Source organism: Carcharodon carcharias, chromosome 8, assembly GCF_017639515.1.
Source record: "Carcharodon carcharias isolate sCarCar2 chromosome 8, sCarCar2.pri, whole genome shotgun sequence".
NCBI lineage: Eukaryota > Metazoa > Chordata > Chondrichthyes > Lamniformes > Lamnidae > Carcharodon > Carcharodon carcharias.
In genome coordinates, this window is record NC_054474.1 from 154450000 (window position 1) to 154471437 (window position 21438).

The 21438-nt window shown below is 39.1% G+C and overlaps 1 protein-coding gene across 1 annotated transcript in view; it reads left to right on the forward strand.

The window, feature by feature from the left end:
* Window positions 1-11956, forward strand: part of LOC121280762 (nucleus accumbens-associated protein 2) — a 109556-nt gene extending 97600 nt beyond the window's left edge. The window contains exons 4-6 of the mRNA XM_041192926.1: window positions 7248-7353; window positions 7471-7568; window positions 10888-11956. Of these exons, the coding sequence (XP_041048860.1) occupies window positions 7248-7353; window positions 7471-7568; window positions 10888-11381 (698 nt within the window). The 3' untranslated portion in view covers window positions 11382-11956. The remainder of the gene's footprint in view (window positions 1-7247; window positions 7354-7470; window positions 7569-10887) is intronic.
* The last annotated feature ends 9482 nt before the right edge of the window (window positions 11957-21438 follow it).

Sequence of the window (21438 nt, forward strand, 5' to 3'; positions counted from 1 at the left end):
TGTTCCAGTGGTTCAGAGTGTAGATGAGGGCCAGGCAACTTAGTTGGTCAGAGCTCTTTCTGCTGCTGCTTGTTAAATGGTAAAATGGTAGACTGCCTGGGTTCAGTTCCAGACGGCAATATTACAGGTTCTAGCAGCTTTGGGGAGGTCATATGATATACAAAGGATGTATTTGACCAGATAAAAGCAAAATACTGCGGATGCTGGAAATCTGAAATAAAAACAGAAAACGCTGGAAAAACTTTTCAGTGTTACCATCATGCTTCACAAGTAGTTTATGACCTGGCTTTAGCAGTGTAGCTCTAAATTTCATGTTTCGCTCTAATTTACTTCATTGGATCCTTCTGTTCTTGATTGTGTCCATATACATGTTGATCATTAGATTCATGGGGTAGCTCAGGAAGATGTTTGCACATATGATGTGCAAAGATGTGTGTAGCTGGAGGTTTTCCAGTAGACAAGTGAAGAGTCTCTCTAATTGAGCAGAAAGTAATGCAGCTCTTGCTTCCACAACTCGAACTCAGCTATAGTTTTACGTATCACTTTATTCAAGGTGTGTATAAATCACTGAACTTCTCCAATAGCTCTTAGCCAACAAGGGTGTGATTTTTTTTCAATGAATGAAGCCCAGAGAATTTACTCAATGTGTTTCTGTTGAATGGAGGCCCGTTGTCACTTCTGACTGTTTGAGGGACTCCAAACAAAGCACAAGCCTGGTCAAGCTCTGGGATGACTGCTTTCATTGAAGTAGACGTTAACTATTTCCACGATTGGGAATCTGCTGCCGTCATCAGTGACAACAAGCAGGGGTTCACCAGTGTGCAAATCTGTGAAATCGATGCTAATTTCAATCCATGGTCCTGGAAGTAGTTCAGACATCTTGAGAGGATTAGGAAGATTTGACAATGCAATTGCTTAATGTGGCAAACACTGATTTTTGTGCTCTACCATTGTCAATTTCTGCGAACCATACCTTTTCTCTAAGAGTTGTTTGGTTTTGCCAATTCCCTGGTGTCCTTCATGTGCTATGTCTACAACACATTCCCTCAATAATTGTGGAATGACAATGCACTTGTTGTGTAACACTAGACTCGATGTGGTTGCAAAAGTGAACTCATTTTGAGCATTGTAAAGACCTTGTGTGTGAGCAATTTTGTTTGTCGATACTCTATGTTGATCTCATCTTTACAGTTTTGAGATTCCATGGACTGTCATACATGGTTACAATGCCTCATCTTGTTTTGTTGCCACTTTGTCAACTAATTTTAGTTACTTTGGCATTGTATTTAGGCTTACCTAGTTAAGATGGTGTTTGGCAATCTTTTCTTCACGACTAGTAGGACTGACTGATGACAAAGATTGGCCAAGTAGTGGATAGTGTAGAGGATAGCCATAATCTCCAAAATGATATAGATGGGTTGGTGGAGTGGGCGGTAAAGTGACAGATGGATTTTAACATAGAGAAGTGTGAGGTCATACATTTAGGGAGGTCAGACAGTTACAGGGATTACAAAATAAATGGGAATATACTAAGAGAGGTAGATGAAGTGAGAGATCTTGGCATACAAGTACACAGGCCCCTGAAGGCAGCAGTTCATAGACAAGGTTGTAAAGAAGGCATATGGAATGCTCTCCTTCATTGGCAGAGGTATAGAATATAAAAGTAAGGATATAATGTTGGAATTATATAAAACACTGGTGAGGCCACAACTGGAGTATTGTATGCAGTTCTGGTCACCACATTACAGGAAGGATGTAATAGCTCTGGAGAGAGTGCAGAGGAGGTTTACAAGAATGTTGCCAGGGTTAGAAAAGTGTAGCTACGAGGAGAGATTGGATAGGTTGGGGTTATTTTCCTTAGAACAAAGAAGGCTGAGAGGTGACTTGCTTGAGGTGTACAAAATTATGAGGGGAATAGATAGAGTGGACAGGATAAAATTGTTTCCCTTGGTGGAGACTTCTAGAACCAGGGGACATAGATTCAAGATAATTGGCAGAAGGTGTAGGGGGGACATGAGGAAGAACTTTTTTATGCAGAGGATAGTGGGTGTCTAGAATTCACTGCCCAAGTTGGTGATAGAGGCAGAAACTCAAAACTCTTTTTAAAAAGTACCTGGATCTGCACCTAAAGTGCTGTAAGCTGCAGGCAATGGGCCGGGTGCAGGAGGATGGGATTAGAAAGGGCACCTGGATGTCCTCAGGTTGGTATGGACAAGATGGGCCGAATGGCTTCCTCCTGTGCTGTAACTTTTCTATGGTTCTAAAAGATGAGATGAAAAGCTGCTGGGTTGAGCTTGCTTGGCTGATGCTCAACATGGAGCTCATACTCTTATATTCGTTCTATTCAGTGGGCGCTATATGGATTGTTAAACAAGCTTACTACTGGCCTATGATTTATTACCTTAAACTCTCACCCAGAGAAAGGGAGATGCAAGTGTGAGATGCCCATGTGATTGAGTACTTCCCTAGTAATATATGAATAACATTGCTGTATAGGTTTTAGCGATCTGCTTGCCATCGCAAGGATTGATGGGCTGCCTATCTTGTCTTTCTGCATGAGAACATCTAAGTTAACAGGCTTGCATCCATAACTAGTAGGTGGTTTTCTCAGTATCGAAATAGGCATTTGTGCAACTTGCTGACATCCGTTGTTTGATTTGGTGTGCAGCCTGTCTTGTGAGAGTTAGTCCACCCCAACTTGGTCTCTTTTGTCAGATCATATAGGGGGCAGATAATGTCGCAAGGTCAGGAATGAAGTGACTACAGTACGTGATGAGTCATGGCAGATTCCACGATTCCTGAACGTTTGTAGGATCTGCAGTGTTTGCAATAGCTTCAACCTTCCATGGATCAGGTCATATCCTTCTCAGCTGAGCACATGACTGAAGAATTCAATTCTGTTTTCATTGAGCAAGCACTTACCTTTGTTCAAGATGAGGTTACATTCTCTCAAACATTGTAGGCATGCATGTAGGTGTGTTTCGAGTTCACTTTCAGGCGACCTTAGATGAGAACATCATCACTGATGTTCAGTGTTCCTTCAAGTCCTTGCAGTGCAGATTGGATCATTTGCTGAGATAGCTCAGCTGCTGAGTTGACTCCAAAGTTGAACCTTTTGTATAGAAAAAATCTGATGAGTGGAGAAAACTGTAAGGTACATCAATCTCTCTGCAAGCTTGATTTGATGGTGGCCTGCATTGAGGTCAAGTTTTGCAAAGTGTTAGCACCATTTACTTTATCTCTGATATCATCGATTGTTGGTGTGAGGTGTCTGTCTTGTGTGGCTTGGTTTGGTGACTAAATTTCAGCGTAGATTCTAACCTGGTTCTCATTCTTGGGTTTCTTGATGACTTGTATGAGTGAGAGCGAAGGGTGGGGTAGGCTTATCCCCCAACTTTCTTTCATAATGTCAAGGCCAAGTAGGTGCTGAAGTTCTTTCCTTCTCTCTGCTTTCTGACATGCAAAGGTATTCATCTACATTGTGTGACGGGGCACATTAAGGTATACATGCAGCTTGCATGTAACGCCTTTCAGTTTGCAGATGTTGATGAAGTGGTCAGCATACCATTCTAGAATGTTGTTGGTATCCATAGGAATCGTGTACATGACTGTAAATCTGCATATCTGTTGCCATTTGGAAACTGATAGTGTCACATTTACCAGATATGACATAGTAAACAGCATTTGTTCTAGTTTATTTGCATGAGACTGGTATTTGAAAAGTCCTGAGAACTTTGTGGTTTGTCATTATTGTAAGGGTAATTTTAGTACTGCCTGGTTTGTAGAGAATGGGATAATCCTAAAGCTCGTTGAACATTTTGTTTTCCATGACATAGATACAGGAGCATTTGTCAATGAGAGCAGCAATGTCCCGAGCAGCCAGTGGTCACTGTCACACGTGGCTGGTTGCTGTATCCAAAAGATAGCACAAAAATATATACAGGGTCATCGCTTCTACAGGAGCTGCATCCTCTTGCCCTTGTGCTGTGGCACCCCTCTGGTGGTATTAGTCTTAGTTCATTTTGCTGGGTAGTGAGATGATTGTTTTGTATGTTGTATTTTTCTTGGATGTGAAATAGGTTCTTGGTGCATTTTTGGCTGAGCCATAGCTCAGGTGTAAGTGTCTCAAAATATACCTTCCAATTCTCCACCTTTTTTTTGGTCATCTATGACTGAAAAATCTGCCATTGTACCTTTGAAACATCGCAACCTCTTGGGGGAATACAGACAATGGTTCCAAATGCAAATTAAAATGTAGTTTAGGAATGGGCAATGCCATCTTGATTTGCAGTGCAGCAATAATGTGTGATAAGGATCTGGGATCACATTCCTTTCAAAGAAAAACATCTCTGTGCTGATCTGAGATTAATATTTCTTTGGTTTTTTTGTGAGATCAGTGTGCGTGCACATTGCTGATCTCGAGCTGTAATAACAGGCTCCAGCTGCAACGTGTTCCCTAAATCCCGAACTTAAAATGCTGTCTTCAGAAAGTAGACAAACATCTTCCAGAAACTTAATACCAGAAAGTAATGTTTCATATTTCACCCTATTCATCACCATTGTGAAGGTCATAGGAAGGAACAATGAGATTCAGTAAGGAACATTCCGAATCAGAACTACACATGCTGTTAAAACATGGATTCCTTTATTCTCCTAGACTCCCTCTGCTGGTACTTGTGTATGGTAGTCTTAAGCGGAGAAAATGCTCAATGCAATTTTAAATATATTATAACACTGCACTGTTGTCACCTGTTTGATCAAACCCCCATTTTTAGTTTTCCTCTGAAGGAATTCAGTGGTGAAAGCATGATGAAATGGGTTTTGCTACTGCAATGTGTTATTCTACCTGCCAGGAGCATTTTGCAGTTTGTTTTTGAGTTGGAATAGTGGTAGAGAAACACTTGCTATTCTGGGGTTTAATGCATGCTGGAATGACATAGATTGATTTTGAAGTTTGGAATTTACTCTGCAGTTTTCAGTTGCAGATTGCTACTGAGCTGCCCCTTTTGACCTGACCCATGACTGCATTTTCTGCCTCACTTGCAACCTGGGCACAAATGTTCACCACCAACATTTTTCATGATTTAAAGGAGGCATGACATTTCAGCAATGATCCTTTTTTGGTACTCACTCCATCAGTGACATTGTGACTTACTGGTTTTTGAGAATGTGTTAGATACACACCAGTAGTTTATGTAAAGGGGTATATGCACCAGCGACTCCCTGTAAAGCACACAAATCAATGGGGCAAAACTTGTGTTTAATTTTAAGTTCTAATACAGTCTTTGAGAAGTTTAGAAAAGGATATTTTGAAGTCTTACATTACTAATAGGACATTTTTATAATTCTAATAAGTAGATAATTACTTACATTGCAACCTGAAGTCTTATAATTCATATGACGTTACCTTGTTCACTCTTTTCAAGCAGGGTTAAACAAGTTAGCATCTCTTTAACATGCATATGCTAGTACAACTTAATTAGCTTGTGGCTTATCTCTTGACTTCCCATAGCCTTGCCACCACCTACAATGCACACATTACTAATCTGATGGGATACTCTCCACTTGTCTGGAGAGGTGCAGCTGCAGCAACACCTGACAGTACAAAACTGTCTACTTGATCAGTTCATCCACTCCCTGCACCATAGATATGCTGTGGCTCCAATGTGTACTGTCTACAAGATGCAGTACAGCAACTTGCCAGGGCTTCATAACATTTTCAAACCCATGACTGCTATCATCTAGGGGGCAAGGGCAGAAGATGATCTTCCCATTTCACCATTTGCAAGTTTCCCTCCCAAGTCGCACACTATCCTGACCCTGAAGATATATCTTTACCATTCCTTCAACGTTACTGATTCAAAGTCCTGTAATTCCCTCCTGAGCAGGACTATTGGGAGAACTTTCACCACATAGATTATAGTAATTCAAGAAGGCAGCTCGTCACCATTTTCACAAGGGTAACAAATGCTGGCCATGGCATAGAAGCCCACATGCTGAGGATTTTTCTTTTAATGGATTGTTGATAAAATATTGAATAGTTCTGAATGCATTTTTATGAGCATGTTGACCCTCAAATTTCCCACAGAAAAGAAGTATTCTCTGAATTTTAGATACCTGTACCCTTGCACCTAAAATCCGAGCTCAGAGGCTCAATTCATACAGGAGACATGGGACTGCTGGCAATAAAATAAATTGAGAACCAGCATTGTGAATATTTTGGTACCAAATTTTTAACAAGAAACTCCATGATGTATCTCAGATTTTCTAAGCATGTTATCTGATGCATCTATTTAAATATGCATAAACTCTGCACATGAAAATCAATTACTATTGAATAATCTTTTTTGTTCCAAAAGATTTCGCATCAATGTGCAAAATTGAAAATATGCTGCATTCTTTCAGTATGTCCTTTATGCTCAACCTTGCATAACTAGTGTTGATACATAGCTCCTCAATGGAACAAATGAAAGGGTTTCTAATGAATGAAACATTTATGTAAATTACATTTATTCATGACTAGTTGTGTGCTCTAATTACGCAAACCTTTAAGGGTTTCTATGTCCAACCAATCCCTCCAGAGATGTGATGGATTCTGTGGCAAGCAAAAGATTAGACAATGTAAAGCACATATGCTGAGAAAAATGTACCAAGGTTTGTTTATTTATTAATTATTTGATTCTTAGTGTGTATGGGTACTTCTGTAGACATGAAGCTCACTTCAAATAAAATCAGTACTTTTTGAATCTGGATGGAGAGGTGGCAATAAAACTGAGTATTCGAATTGGGATTAGCAAATGCGACATTAGAAAATGTTAGAGAATGTCCTGATAAGCAGCTAAAAATGGAAAATCTGTGATTTTACTAACATAACAGCTTGAATTAGAATATAAAAATAAGCACTGTTTCCCATCTTATAATGACGACTTTTCTGCTGCTAGTCTGGCACCCCTTGCAACCTGATCTGATGGCTATCTCTGCTACCTCATTTCTGGCTGTATCCACATATAACCAATGAGCTGTCCCTGGCAGGAATTTGGAGGGTACTCCTTTACATGTATATTTTTCAGTTATTAAAATGTGTACCCCCCTCAATGTAGGAGGCACTAATTTTCCTTTAAGAAGCCATCTGAAGCAAAGATAGTCTACCATTAATTAAACTGTTATCTTTATTATCTATTGTGAAAACCATACAGCACAAGTACAACTGTAAAGCACAGGCATTTAATGCTTTCATCCTTTTGCAGGTTCAGGAGTTTATATCACACGAGGTCAGCTGATGAACTGCCACCTCTGTGCAGGGGTCAAACATAAGGTCCTCCTCCGCCGCCTACTTGCCTCATTCTTTGACCGGTGAGTGGCAAGTGCCTTGACTATGCAGTGTTCCAGTTGGGTTTAAATTGCGTCCTTTGCTCAGCTAATGTGCTCTGGGTCCACAAAGAATAATGATGCTTTTCATTATCTTTTCAGCAACACTTTGGCAAATAGCTGTGGCACTGGAATTCGTTCCTCCACTAGTGACCCCAGCAGAAAGCCTTTGGATAGCAGGGTCCTGAATGCAGTAAAATGTGAGTTGTAGGTGATTTATTCTTATCATAGATGAAGAGTGAAGTTTTGCACATGTCCTGAAGTTGTAGGATAATCAATGAGAAAGAATGTACTGTTCACTTGAGGATCTTGGAGAAATATCTAGAATTGAGAAGGTTTCATGGGGTATTGTGGTTCTTCTTCCCAGTGACACCGCACCCCCCCCACACTTCTTGTTTAATATTTTTTCTAAAGGACTTCAAAACCACAACATGGTGGGGCCTAGCAATCTTCCCATCACCATAATTGGTGCTAGACATTTCTAGGCCACAGCTAAAGGATGATTGGCATCATGAACATGAAAACATACATCACCAATAATTTGCATTAATTGGCTCGTTTTAATGTAGTAAATCATGCCAAGGCATTTCAGACATGTGAGCACAACTGACAGCAAGGCAAAGGAGGAGATATGAGGTAGGGTGACCAGGAGCATGGCCATAGAGATGGGCTCTAAGAAGAACCTTGAAGGAGAAAAGAAGGTAAAGGAGTCTAGGGAGGAAATTCCAGGGCATGGGATTTGGTTTGCTGAAGACGAGGTGGGCTAGAATCAGAATAACAAAGAATTTGGGGAATGGCTTGTAGGTCTAAAGAAGGTTTCAGAGGTTGGAAAAGGTAAAGACTGGGGAAAAATGTAAACATTAGCCTAACATTTTTAAATTTGAAGTGACTCAGAACCAATATTGGCCATTGAGGATTCTGGTGTGGTGATTGAAAAGTGGGACTTCAACTTGGAGCTGGGCAGATGTAGGCAACAGATTTTTGGATGAGCTGATTTTATGGTGATTGGTGGTTGGGAGGATGAACATGACAGTATTCCAGCCTGGTGGTGACTAAAGTGAGGGTAATGCCTGCATATCACTGGTTATCAGCAACAATAACGAGGAAAATTGATGAAAAAGCACATCCTTTTGGTTCTCAAGCTTAAGTAATTTTGTGACTTGAACAAAATAATTAATATTGCATATAAAAGAAACTAAGAACTAAAATTGCATTGAGCTTCCATTATTGCTGCATTGAATAGTCCCAAACCAGTTTTATAATCCTGTTTATTCTGGCAAGGCATCGCTGTTCAAAGGTGATTGAAAGTAACAGGTTATCAAAATGGAGAAATTTAAGTTCAGTTATACCAAATGATCCAAAGGAAAGCTGTCTCCATCAGAAGAGAAATAGGGAAATTGCTCTTGCACCTCCTGGCAAATATTAGAAAACACTTCTACATTTGTAAAATTTTGAATGGACAATTAAATATTTATAAGCAAAACACTAAGCCCGAAAGTTCATAACCAGCAGATCCAACTGTATACGCCCAATGTGCTCCCTTTGCCAACTCCTTTTTGCCAAGACCAAATAAGGACTGGAACAACCTTCAATAAAGCTTAATCTCCATGCCCTCTAAGGACATATTTAAAGAAAATCTGTTGAATTTTTTAAATTAATGCAGCCATTGGCTGCACTCATTGTGTAACTCCTGTGAAAATTCCCTAGTGGAAGACCATGGATGGAAACCTTACCAGTACCAAGTACATTAACTCTTCATCATGTTTTAGAATTCAAACCTCTAAAACAAGATTCTGTGTGCCAAAGTTTTACTGTTGCTTGCAAGAGCTGGTCTGTGCAAGTTTGTTGAATTCTGCATTATAGTGGGAGAGGCTCAGAACGTAAACATATGAGAATGACTCCTCAAACTGCCACATCATCAAAATATAAATATATATACATATATATGTAATATCTATCTATTAAATAATATAAACTATAAACTGGGAACTGCAGAAATGGAAAATTGGAAAATGGCTCTTAGAATGTCGTGCCCTTCAGAATAGACATGTGATCAGTAAATGTATTTAACTTTTGTACTGGAATTTGAATCAAGTGCAGGCAGAAGTTCCCCAAGTGGAATAATGAGTTCAGTTTGTTTGAATGTAGTGCTATGAGTGGTATAAGTACTTAAGTACTCTTGTTATCATAAATGTATAATAACATCAGGTCAGGCATTACCCTAATTGAGGCTGGGAATGAAATATTGCAATCTACCGATTTCCAATGAAGACTATATATGTGAATTTTAAAAAAAAACATCAATGCCTCTACAGGGTGCTCAACTGTGGAAATCTTTCAAGAAGGTGAAGAAATAAATTTGTTTTGAACTTGACAGTCTTAACTGTGGCTCAGTTCATAGCACACTCGCTTCTGAGTCACAAGGTTCTGGGTTCAAGTCCCACTTCAGGGCTTGAGCTCAAAAATCAAGGGTGACATTCCACTGCAGTAATGAGGGATTGCTGCCGGAGGGGCTGCCATTCAGATGAGACATTAAACTGAGTCCACATATGCCAGCTTGGGTGGATGCGAAAGATCCCATGGCACTATTTTGAAGTTAAGCAGGGGCATTATCCCCACCATGCTGGCCAATATTTATCCCTTAATCAATATCACAAAAACAGATTATCACTTTTTTGTGGGAGTTTGCTGTGCACAAATTAGCTGCCATACTTTCTACATATAACAGTGACCACATTTCAAAAAGTACTTAATTGGCTATAAAGGGATGACCATGACTATAAATGCAAGTCTTTAACATTATAGAGAAACATTTTAGACTGAAACCGCTTTACCTACCGATGACATTGGTTCAGTTGGCAGCACATTCAACTCTGTGTCAGAATGTTGTGCATTCGAACCCTGCTTTACAGACTTGAGAACGTAATTTAGACTGACAGTTTAGTACTGTACTGAGGGAGAGCTGCACTGTTTAAGGTGCCATCTTTTGGATGACATGCTAAACTGAGGTCCCATCTGCCTTGTCAGGTGGGCGTAAGAGATCCCATGCCACAATTGCAAAGAGCATGGGATTTCTTTCCAGCGTCCTAAAGAATATTTATCCCACAGCCAACATCTTTGAATTAGGTTATCTGATTGTTACATATTGCTATTTGTGGCATCTTGCTATGTGCAAATTGGCTTCTGCATCTCCTGCATTACACTTGTAGTGACTACACTTTAAAATGTACTTCACTGATTGTAAAGTGCTTTGGGATGCCTTGAAGTTGTAAAAAATACTAAGTAAGTTCTAGTTCTTTTTGCGCTTTTGCAAGAATTGACGCAGTTTTCACCTTTTCGATGTGAATCCTCTTTACTTATTAAATTGGTCACTTAATCATAACTTTTTATCCCAGTAGGCTTTAGTGCTTAGCATTGTGTGATATATGCTATTGGCTCTCTGTAGGCGGAATTCTCTAATAGATGGTAATATTTTGTCTTATGGTTAATTTTTGTTTGAATTTGTTTTTTTTTATACAGTATATTGTCAGAATTTTGCTCCCAATTTCAAAGAAAGTGAAATGAATGTGATTGCTGCTGACATGTGCACTAACGCTCGAAGGGTTCGCAAACGCTGGCTTCCCAAGATCAAATCGATGTTGCCTGACGGGATGGAAGTGTACCGTACAGTTATTGGCGACGCAGGTGGTGGAGGCAGCTTGGACCCGGAGCTGTATGGAACTGGGTCGACATTTGAGCAAAGTAGCCAAGCTGAGAAGAGAAATGACCCTGGGACTGTACTTGGAGAAAGAACAAATCCTGTCAGCATAGACGTGGAGTCCCCCAAATCCGACCAGTCCTGTGAACAGAATGAAATGATGGAGTCGGTAATAAGAGAAGCTGCTGGATCTAATATTTTGGCCCCTGACACACCCAGCACAGGCCACACTTTTGATCAAGAGGAAGCTTCCTCTAACAATAGATCTGAAACACCCATGCGCAAACTGGATGGAACGTATGCAGGGACCTTGTGAAGATTTTCACTGTGGTCAGAAGGAAGCGCATCATGTTATTTGAAATGGCTTGCATGCATACTAACACTCTCAACATTTGGCAGTGTTACTTAAGCCACTGACCTGTACCCGTTGCCTGAAGACGTAACTTTTATCCCACCTGTATACAGTATGCCATGAAGAAATGAAGACGCCTTTATAACACTGAAACAGATCTTTCCAGTTCAACTCGTCTTATGGAGGCGACAACAGAATTTGCAGTCTCTTCCCATCGAAAGGCCGGAATGAGGAGCAACTGGGGTGATTTGAAAGTTGCCTTTCATGATGGTAAATAGTGTCCAGATCATTTTAGCACTGTTGGCCCATTAACAAACTCTTAAAATGGAACTGACCTGCACATACAAAAACACACTAACTGTGATGGAAAATGGGATCGCAAAGTGTAATTTTTTTTTTTAAAAAGAAAAATTATGTTCTCATCCTTGTGTCAATCTGGCTCTGTTCTTCCCATACCGCCATGGCCAAGTAAACTACTAGTGTGTGCTAGCTTATCTAGCTGGAATTTAATATTTAGCATAATCTGACTGTTGAAATTTTTTCAGACATATAAATCTATATATATATATATATATATTTATATTATATATATATATAGATTTTTATATATATATGTGCATATATATATATAATGTCTGATTTATATATTATATATGATTTATATATATATTATATGATTTATATTTGACTATGAAGCAAGCATTTGTTTTTCACCTGGTAAGAAGTCTTGATATTATTCTGCTCATGTTTGCTGGTAATGTTTTGGGCATTTTACAGGTCAGAGGGCAGCAGTTTCAGGAAAGCAGTTTGGGCTTTAAGCATTCATTTGTTTCTTAAAGTAAGAAATACTTACTGTAGGGGGAAAAAAGTCCAAACGAAATCTTAGAATGAGCTAATAATTGCGTGAACAAGGGTTTTTGCATGCTGTGACTAGACTGAGCATTGTTGATCATGCTTAAGATGTAGATTATCATAAAATATTTCATAGATTGTAAACACGCAGAACCATGTGCCTTAGATATTTGATTTATTCCCTCCTCCTTGGAAAGAAAAATCCCATTCTATTTGAGCTGATTATTTTTGTGAATGTGTAAAAGAGCGCCCATAGTATTTAAGTGACTTAACAGTATTTATGTATAATACAGATTTATTCACCAGTATGTGAATTTTCCAAATAGTTCCTACTTTGTTTCAGCAATGCTGGTACAAAAACAGTGCTGTTAATAAGACTGTTAGCTAAATGCACTTTGCGGAAAATATTTTTGTTTTTCTTCTGACCAAACTGATCATTCCCTTGACAGATTTTTAAATAGAAGTCGAAAGTGCCATTCAAAAGCTTGGCCATATAACCCTTACAACTTGAACATTTCGCGATACACTGTAACGATGCACTTTATCGTACATGCTAGAAGGTTATGAAAAATCCTCGTCAATTATAAATCCTCTAATATAGTTAATATTTTCCTACTTGTTAATTTTGTGGAGGAATTGCCAAGTTGATTAAGCAGTGACTAGACTTCTACCTGCATTACTAAAACAGGAACGTTCCTCCAAGAGTAACAGTGATGTCATTGCCTGAAATGTGCTTACAGAATGCTGACTTTGCCATTGGTCCAATAACATGTGATTAAGATCCTTCCTTTCTCTTCCAATTCATGTGATTTGGTTACTGAGTAGAATCGTGGATTAAATCCAGTATATAATTTTCTCTTCTCTCCTTTCCCTTCTCTTCCTGTAGAAGATCCATTAACTGTTCCTGCATGTCATCAATGCTCGTCTTTTTTTAAACTATACTTTTTACTCTGAGACAACCTATCCCCATTGTTCAATCCATGTTAACTTCTGTTCAGAGGATCGATGGTTAGCTGTTATTGATCTGGTGCTGCCTTATTTTGCTGGCCCCATTTGGGAGGCAATGGCTACCATTCAAAATTAAAAATGTTTCAATTTATTATCCTCCTCCCATAGCTTCAGAAGCTCCTGCAGCCTTCTCTTCATGCCTCTTTCTTGGTATATTCAGACTTGGAGTTGAGGACACTGGGAAATTGATCTGCCCAATCCTGTCTTATTGCTGGTGTGACTGTGCTGCCCAATACTTTGGTTCTACTTCTTTTTAGAGTCAAATTTGTGTTCGTGTTGTAAATCACTGCAGCAGCATTTCGTCTAGCCACCAGGGATATTTCCGTACTGCCTATTTGGTGATTATGAAGTGGCTCTGTATTAAACGCACTATTTGGAAGCGTTAAAGGTTCCATTGGAAAATCATTGGATAAATACAGGTGCCTTCTTTGATTATTCTCAATGCTGTGCTTTCACATGTCCTTGTTATTTGGAGAGGATAAACCAGAGAGCACTCTGGACAAGTCCACTCTGTAGCTGAACATTCTCTTCTCAGATGGGTGCAATTTTCACCTGTCTGAATTATCAGACCTGAGTTTTTCCAGGTATTTTTGTTTTTGTTTTGAACTTATCCACTGGTTAGCATGTTTTGGCTTGAACAAAACTCATTGTGCAATTTGTTCCTCTTAAGTTACCACTACATTTTGATTAAAAGCCCTAAGCATGCCCTGCTTAAAGGATATATTAAAGTTTGACTTGTATTCCAATTTTTGCAGTAATTCCAAAGGCTGTTGGAGCTATATAGTGGGTGGTATTGAATTCTGCAGCACGAATTCACTGTGTAATCCTAATGTTATGAATTAGTGACTGAGAAGGGGCGAGCTTCCTCAGCATTCCCTATACAGTTTCTTAGGTTGGAGTGGCACAGTTCTCTTTCTTGCAATGGAAATGTCAGCTACTGGAACAGTAAATCCACAGTGGTGACGGAGTAGATCTAGGGGTTCTGAAGAAGCATCATAATGGACTCAAAACATTAACTCTGTTTTTCTCTCCACAGATGTTTCCAGACCTGCTGAGTTTTTCCAGCACTTCCATTTTTATTTTAGAATAGATCTTCTTCCTGCCTGTCTTCCTTTAACTCATTTTAGCTGGGATTTTCAGCCGCCACCACACCCCCTCCCCCACACCCCATGGCGGGTTCCCCCCCACAGCAGATACGGCGAACCATTCAAATCTCCATTGACTTTGGCGGGAGGAGTCAGAAAATCCTGCCCTTTATTTCTACTCTACTTTTTAGACCTGTTCTTCCTTGCAACACCCCCTCCTAACCTTCCCCCCCCCAAAAAAAAACCAATGATTTAAATAACAGAATGGTGGAATGTTCCATTTGTTGTGTACTGACACAGCTTTTACAGTCGTAGTTGTTGTGTTGCAGTAATTTTGTTCCTTTTTGATTTCTCCACTTCCTCCTCTACATTCTCTTCACCAGCTTGACAGGCCAGTGCACACCATGATCCCAGCATGGCAAAGGCACATTTCAGACAGTTGAATCACTGACCTGATGAAGGAAACCTAATCCCTATGAACCCACCAAGCATCTTGTCAGAAGCCGCAATTTGTTGTTGAGAATAAATGTGAAACATTAATGTAAAATAAATTGAACAAGATATGATAACATTTCCATGGAAGTTTCCACAAGTACAGACACTGAAATTTACAAAAAAAAAGATTTTAATGCTTAGTATTTGCAGTAAACCATAATGTCCAATTCAATGGTAAAGGAATAACTTTCAACTGGAGGAGCAAGTCATCTGCTTTAAACAATCTCCAGTGCAAGCTTCAGTAACTACAAATTAGTTTATTCCCATAATATGCTCCCTGATAACCATGGGAACAATAGGCTGACTAGCACCTTGTCATAAGCACCACACCATTGAGCTTCCTAATGTGGTGTACTTTGGAGCACTGTAAAATGTTAATTGGCCCAGCCATTGGACCAACTGAGTGAGTTTCATATTTGTAGGGCCTAATTTGTAGAAATGTAATAAATTTTTAGTTTTGAAAAGTTTTGCTCAAGAAAACTTTGAGGAGTTTCACTGTATCAAAAGTGCAGTGATAAGTATTAACCCAATCAAATGTAGTTCTGAAAAATACATAATAGTTTGGTTGAGGCTATCTTGGTAATGAGGCCTTTATGGCCCTTGTACTTGCTCCCTTCAAGTTTAATAATCCCAGACGCAGTTTGAGAAACATTTGGTTAAGTTTTGAAGAAATACTTTTTTTTTGGAAAAGATACTTTTTGTTTATGAATTTACCTCCTCTGGCTCTGGCGAGCAGCCCTGTGTCATGGTGAGATATGGGCAAGTGATTGAACACGTGAAGGGGGAGGCGACAGTTTTTGCCACCCGCTGGTGTGAAACTGTTCCCTGTGCCCAGGAAATTCCCTGTGCCAGAAGCTTTGAAGTCAAATGGTGCTTCCCTGTGTTGGGCCTGAATGGGTGTGGTCAATTGATTCATAATCAGTCAGTACATCCTATCACTTTAAAATGTCGAAGCCAGATAGGAAAACAATGGAACTTGGTGAAGTTGAATTATAAATTGTGGTGTAGGACTGCAAAAATAAATAAATATTATGAAATACAATTTCTGGTATAGAAATATTCCTGGCTACTGTGCTGGAGTAGTTTTGTAATAATTTTAACCTACACACGAGCATTTATAGGAACAGTATCAATATATTGACTTTGAAAAGCAACCATTTGAAATGTAGTAGCTGCAACTGTAAATTTAGCATCTTTGAGTTTTGACATGAGGGTTTTTAAAAACTCTTGAATCCCTGAGCTTTAAAAAAAAACTAAAATAATTCTTTATTAAAATAACTGTTCAGTTAAGTGTAGCGCGTGAGTGAAATTGCACTAGTTAGAGATTACAGTAACCAGGCAGGAAAATTAAAGTGAGAGCTTCAAAATTTAAAGAAACTCCTGGCATGAAAGAGTGGGGATGAGGCAGGAGGAAAAAACCGAAAAGGACACTGAAAGTCCTGCAGACTTTGCTGAAGGGTAATAGGAATTGGTGAGTCTGGGGTGTGTATCACCTGAATTATTGGTGTATTTAATGATCCGACAATTAGACCATTGAAGATGCTGTCAAGATATTATAGATTTGCTGGTTTTAATATCTGTCGGATCCAAAAGCTGCCCCTCTTAGTTTTCTGATATCTTTATCAGTAGAACTTTACAACTGATGATTCGGTGGCAGGGACATATTTTCACAAATGCTGCACAAAGAGTTGCTTTTTTATTGCATGCAGTTGTGAGATATGTGATCTGACTAATTCTTGTAATCAAATATTTATCAAATTTCTCATACTTGTTTGTCTGAAGAGGTACCAACCTGTGCACGTTATTTTTAGGCTTTTTTGCTCTACATCAAAATAAATGCCAGACGCTCCCGTGTTTAACCGAAAAGTATTGTTTAATATTGTTTAAAAAGTTAAAGTCACAAAAGAAAGACAACTAATTGTTAACGAAGTCACTATGTGTATATGTTAGATGTTAACCCTTGTAATTGCCTTTAAAAGCCCCGTGTGTTCCAAGAATTTCTCAATTTTTCAGCCAGCAATTCTAGGTAATGCTAACCATGAAATCGGGGGTCCTCCATGCATTCGTCAACAATTTCCAACAGGCAGCAGTTACATTCCTACAGGTGAGAGCAACTGTCCTCATCAAGAATGTAAAACATGTGATGGCATTTGACTCAACATTAATGATGAAGTCCACTTTTATAAGGACTTGTAATTATCTTCCCATTCTCCCTCAAAACTGTATCAGTGGCCTGCTGATTTTGGTTGCCTGGTTTCTTACTGCTGGAATTCCTTATTGTGGACGCTTGCAGACAGCAGTCTCTGCATTTTGCTCTCAAACACTGATCACTAATGTGTGAAACACTCTTCTCATAAACTTCTTTTGTGCAGTGATTGTTCTGACATTTTATTATTTTAAAGATACAACATAGAAATGCTTTTGAATTCTAGATTGAGAATCACAAATGTTACTGATTTGAAAGTTTTGTATCTTAAAAGTACTGTAGATCTAAGAAAATGATTGGTGTTCCCTGTCTGTAGTGGCAGAATGAAGGGGTTTGTTAAAACTGTTCCAAGAGTTGCATCATCTTGGTATGGAAGCTTGAAATTGTAACCGAGTCTGCTCAAGACCCAGTTTTCAAATTCATCTGAACAGGGAAACTTGCAAGAGAGGGACAAAGTGAAGAAATCTCTCTAGACCTGCTGAATAAACAGGACCTGGTATGGTTAGCACAAATATTGTGAAATGCAAGCATTTACAGTTTTAAGATTTCATAACGTTTGGTTGGTTTGCTGTTGAATTACTTTCCAATTTTTTTCACTCCCCTTCCGCTCTTTCAGCCCCTCCAAGGCATTTTATTCCCACTGGGGTGCAATTCCTTTTGTGCCTGTAACAATTCAGTACCTTCCCATATAGCCATGTGAGCCTGAACATTGAATGCTGGCCGACGTGCTTTTGAAAAACCTCAGCCCAATCCTTGTTCACACCTAGAGTGCAACAATTTAGACCATGCATTGTTGAACAAAGAATGGCAGCAGGCATTCTAGCTGATTTATTGTCTCTCCACCCACTGCCCCAAAACTCAAAAGCCAGCTGCATTAAAGTCAACTTGAATATTATGCCTGAGATCAGCCAACTTGGCACAGACCAAGCATCGAACCTCCCTCACCTGTGTGGTCCCAGAGTGATCAATAGGTGAAACACCGTTGTGTAAAATAGTAAATATTTTCAGAAAGCAAGTAATGTTGCACCTTTTTAAAAAGAACTTGGGAGCTTAATGACTTATGCTGCTTAAAGAGATTTAAGGAAAAACTGGTCATTTGCAATTTTATCTTTATTTGCTTTAATTAAAAGCTGAAGTTTTTAAACACAAAAGCCTTGTCACACCTCTCCCACCCAAAGAGGTACATTTATTGTAATAACTCCTATATTCTGCATCCCAGTCAGTCTCTACAATACAAGTGAGTTTGATTGGAAAGCCCTCAACATTAAGTTAACTCAATTTATTTTTCTTTCTTGTACAAACTGTATTCTAAGCCCCCAGTGATACATCTCTAGAAAAGCATATTTATCACACTAACAAAAACATAATTAGCTTTTTTTCTGGAATCAATCAAAGGCACACATAGTCACTGTCCCTGAGCACAACTTGTACACTTATTTTCAATCCCTGCAGCCTCCCTCCACTCAGCCCCACCTGCCTCAGCAGTGTAATCTCAAACTCACTGAGCAGTGGCACAGGAGATCAGTTAATCTAACAATGTAAAGTTTGGGTGTGAAGCTATAGTCACTTGTCACCTTTGACACTCCAGTGCCAGTACTGAGGGAAAGCTGTACAGTCGGAGGTGCCATCTTTCATATGAGATGTTATACTGAGGCCCTTTCTGCTGTGAGGTGGCTATGCTTCAAAAGTACTCAGCTGTATAGAGCTTTGTGACATCTTGAGATCGTGAACAGTGCTGTATAAATGCAAGTCCTTTGTTTTTCTCGGCTTTAAAAAGGAAGAGTATTCAGATTCGATGGAAGTTTGTCCATGTCTTCCAGGATACTCAGCAGTAATGTTCATTCTTTTTCTTTTGCTCCCCCTTGCCTTTTTGAAGTCTGTAAAGCAGAGCAACCAAACGCAAAATCACAGCTCTAACTGTGATACAACTGCAGAAAGTTTGCTGCATCATAGTAACTATAATAAGGCCTCAAACTTGTCTTAATCTATCAGGATTGAAAGAATGTTCCATGTTTTTGTGCCCTTCTCTCTGACTAAAGCTGGAAAGGGTATTAAGTATGGAAAAAGAAGTTTGTTGAGATTAGCCTGACCTGCTGCAGGTTTGTAAAAATGTGAGTTTTTATTTTTAAATGACGCTGTAAAATGTCTATGAGCCATTTCAACACATTTGCACCTTTTGAGTTCTATGAAAGATTGTATTGGTAAAGCTGCCTTACTGAAAATGGCGCTGTTGGGTCTGTTACCTCCAGCAAGATGACTGTTAAATTCTGGGACTGTTTCTAGACTTGGCCAAGATATAATGTGTTCAATAAAAGTAACACACTTGTACTGTTTTTATGTCTACTCTCATGCTTTTCGTCTGTTTGGTGCTTTCTCCAGTCTGTAAAACTTTCTATTGCTGCATTTCTTATAAGTTAATGCACTTAAGTTCAACCATTCAGGCCAAAGCAGCCTGCTTGAAGGACAAGGGCAGCAGGCACATGGCGACATCACCACCTGTAAGTTCCCTTCCAAGTTGCATATCATCCTGAATTAGGAATATCTTGCAGTTACTGTTTCATTGCTGGGTCAAAATCCCGATACTCCTATGTGGTTCAAGTAAAGGGCTCACTAGCATCTTCTCCAGGGCAATATGTAATGGGTAATAAATATTGGCCTTGCCAACGAAGCCCACATCTCATGAGTAAGATAACTATTTATTTCTATGTGGATTTTTAAAAAATCTTTTTTTTTTTTTGCACATTCACATTTGTATTACAGCCTTTTGAAACAGTTGATATGGTGGCTTTTTATCTCAGAACACTGGCAATTTTCAAGTGTGAGAAAACTTTGGCAATGTGATAATCAAGGGAGTTTATGTTGACACTTGGCAATGCACTCCCCTCTGAATCTCTCGGTTGTGGGTTCAAACCCCACTCCAGAGACTTGAGTGCAAATTGAGGCTGACCCTACAGTGCAGTACGAGGGAGTCGCAATTGCTGTCTTTGGAATGAGGTATTAAACTGAGGATCCTCCTGCCTCTTAGCCAGACATAAAAATTCCCATGGCACTATTTGAAGAACAGGTAAATTCTAATGGTGCCTTGCTCAAAATCTGTCCTCAAACAACATAACTAAAGCAGGTTACCTGGTCATTTATCTCCTTGTTTGTAGGGCCTTGCTGTGTGCAAATTGCTGCATTTCCTTACTAAACTTTAACAACTTATAGTTGCAATAAATACGTGTGTAGAAGTCCAATTTTTGAGACCAATTTTTTTTTAGGCCAAAAGCCATGGGGTCAATTTACACAAGTCATGTTTTTGAGGGGTTAACATGTACGCTTGACTTGATTTGGGCCCAAGTGGTTCCTGTTTGTGCCTTTAAATTAATGAACCAAAGTAATGACTAATAAGTAAAAATCACAATACTTTTATTTGTCATTCATAATCTGATCTTTAATAACTTGAATAAATAAAAACAAAACTAAAACATATGGATGTTTTAAGCATTTCTTTACCGGTACTCCTATTTCTACATTTACGATGAAATAGAATGGCAACCATCTCCAGGATTATACTTTTGTTTCTGAAATTTTTGGGCTTTGACCCCTGAAAAACTAGAGTGGACTTTTACATGAGAGACTTGTACAAAAATACGTACTGTATATAACACCTCTAATATAGTAAAACACCCCCTGTTGCTTTGTGAGAGTGATCAGGCAAAAATTATTACCAAGCCACAGGAGGTGACATTAGGACAGGTGACAACTGGCTGTGATGTGGGCTAACCTGAGGTCATGAAAGAAATTAAATACGTGCAAGTTCCTTCCTGGCTCATTGAATGGGTAAATAGGACTAGTTTTAAAGAGAGAGTAGAGGAAAGAAGTACTGGAAGTAGGTTAGTTAGTCTTGAAAAGATTGCTTTAAGTGGAACTCCTTAGGCTAACAATTTGGGTGGGACTATCACTCACTTTCAGAAGCTCATTGCCCTGTTGTGCATTTCTGGATATTTCTATTTCTGCTGTTTTGAGTTTTTAAATCTCGGCTTTATCTCTGAAGTACTCTTTTACAATTCTCTTGAAAGCACTGTAAATCATTTAATGGAGTGTGTCCAACGCCCAAATTTGTACAGGATTCGCATCTGCACTAGTGGCCCTGGTACTCTAATATAAAGATCTTATTCCCCTGTTATAGGTTGGGTACTCATGTTTACAGGTGCTGCCTTAGGAGTATTACCTTACCATCGGAGCAGTAATTTGACATGGGTGCACACAATTGTACAAAACGAAAATAGCTGGCAAAGAAGTTTAATATCAATTCAAAATCGGTCATTACTGTTGATAGTAGAATGATTCCTCATGCAGCAACAGCTTGCACTTAAATAGCATTTTTAATGTA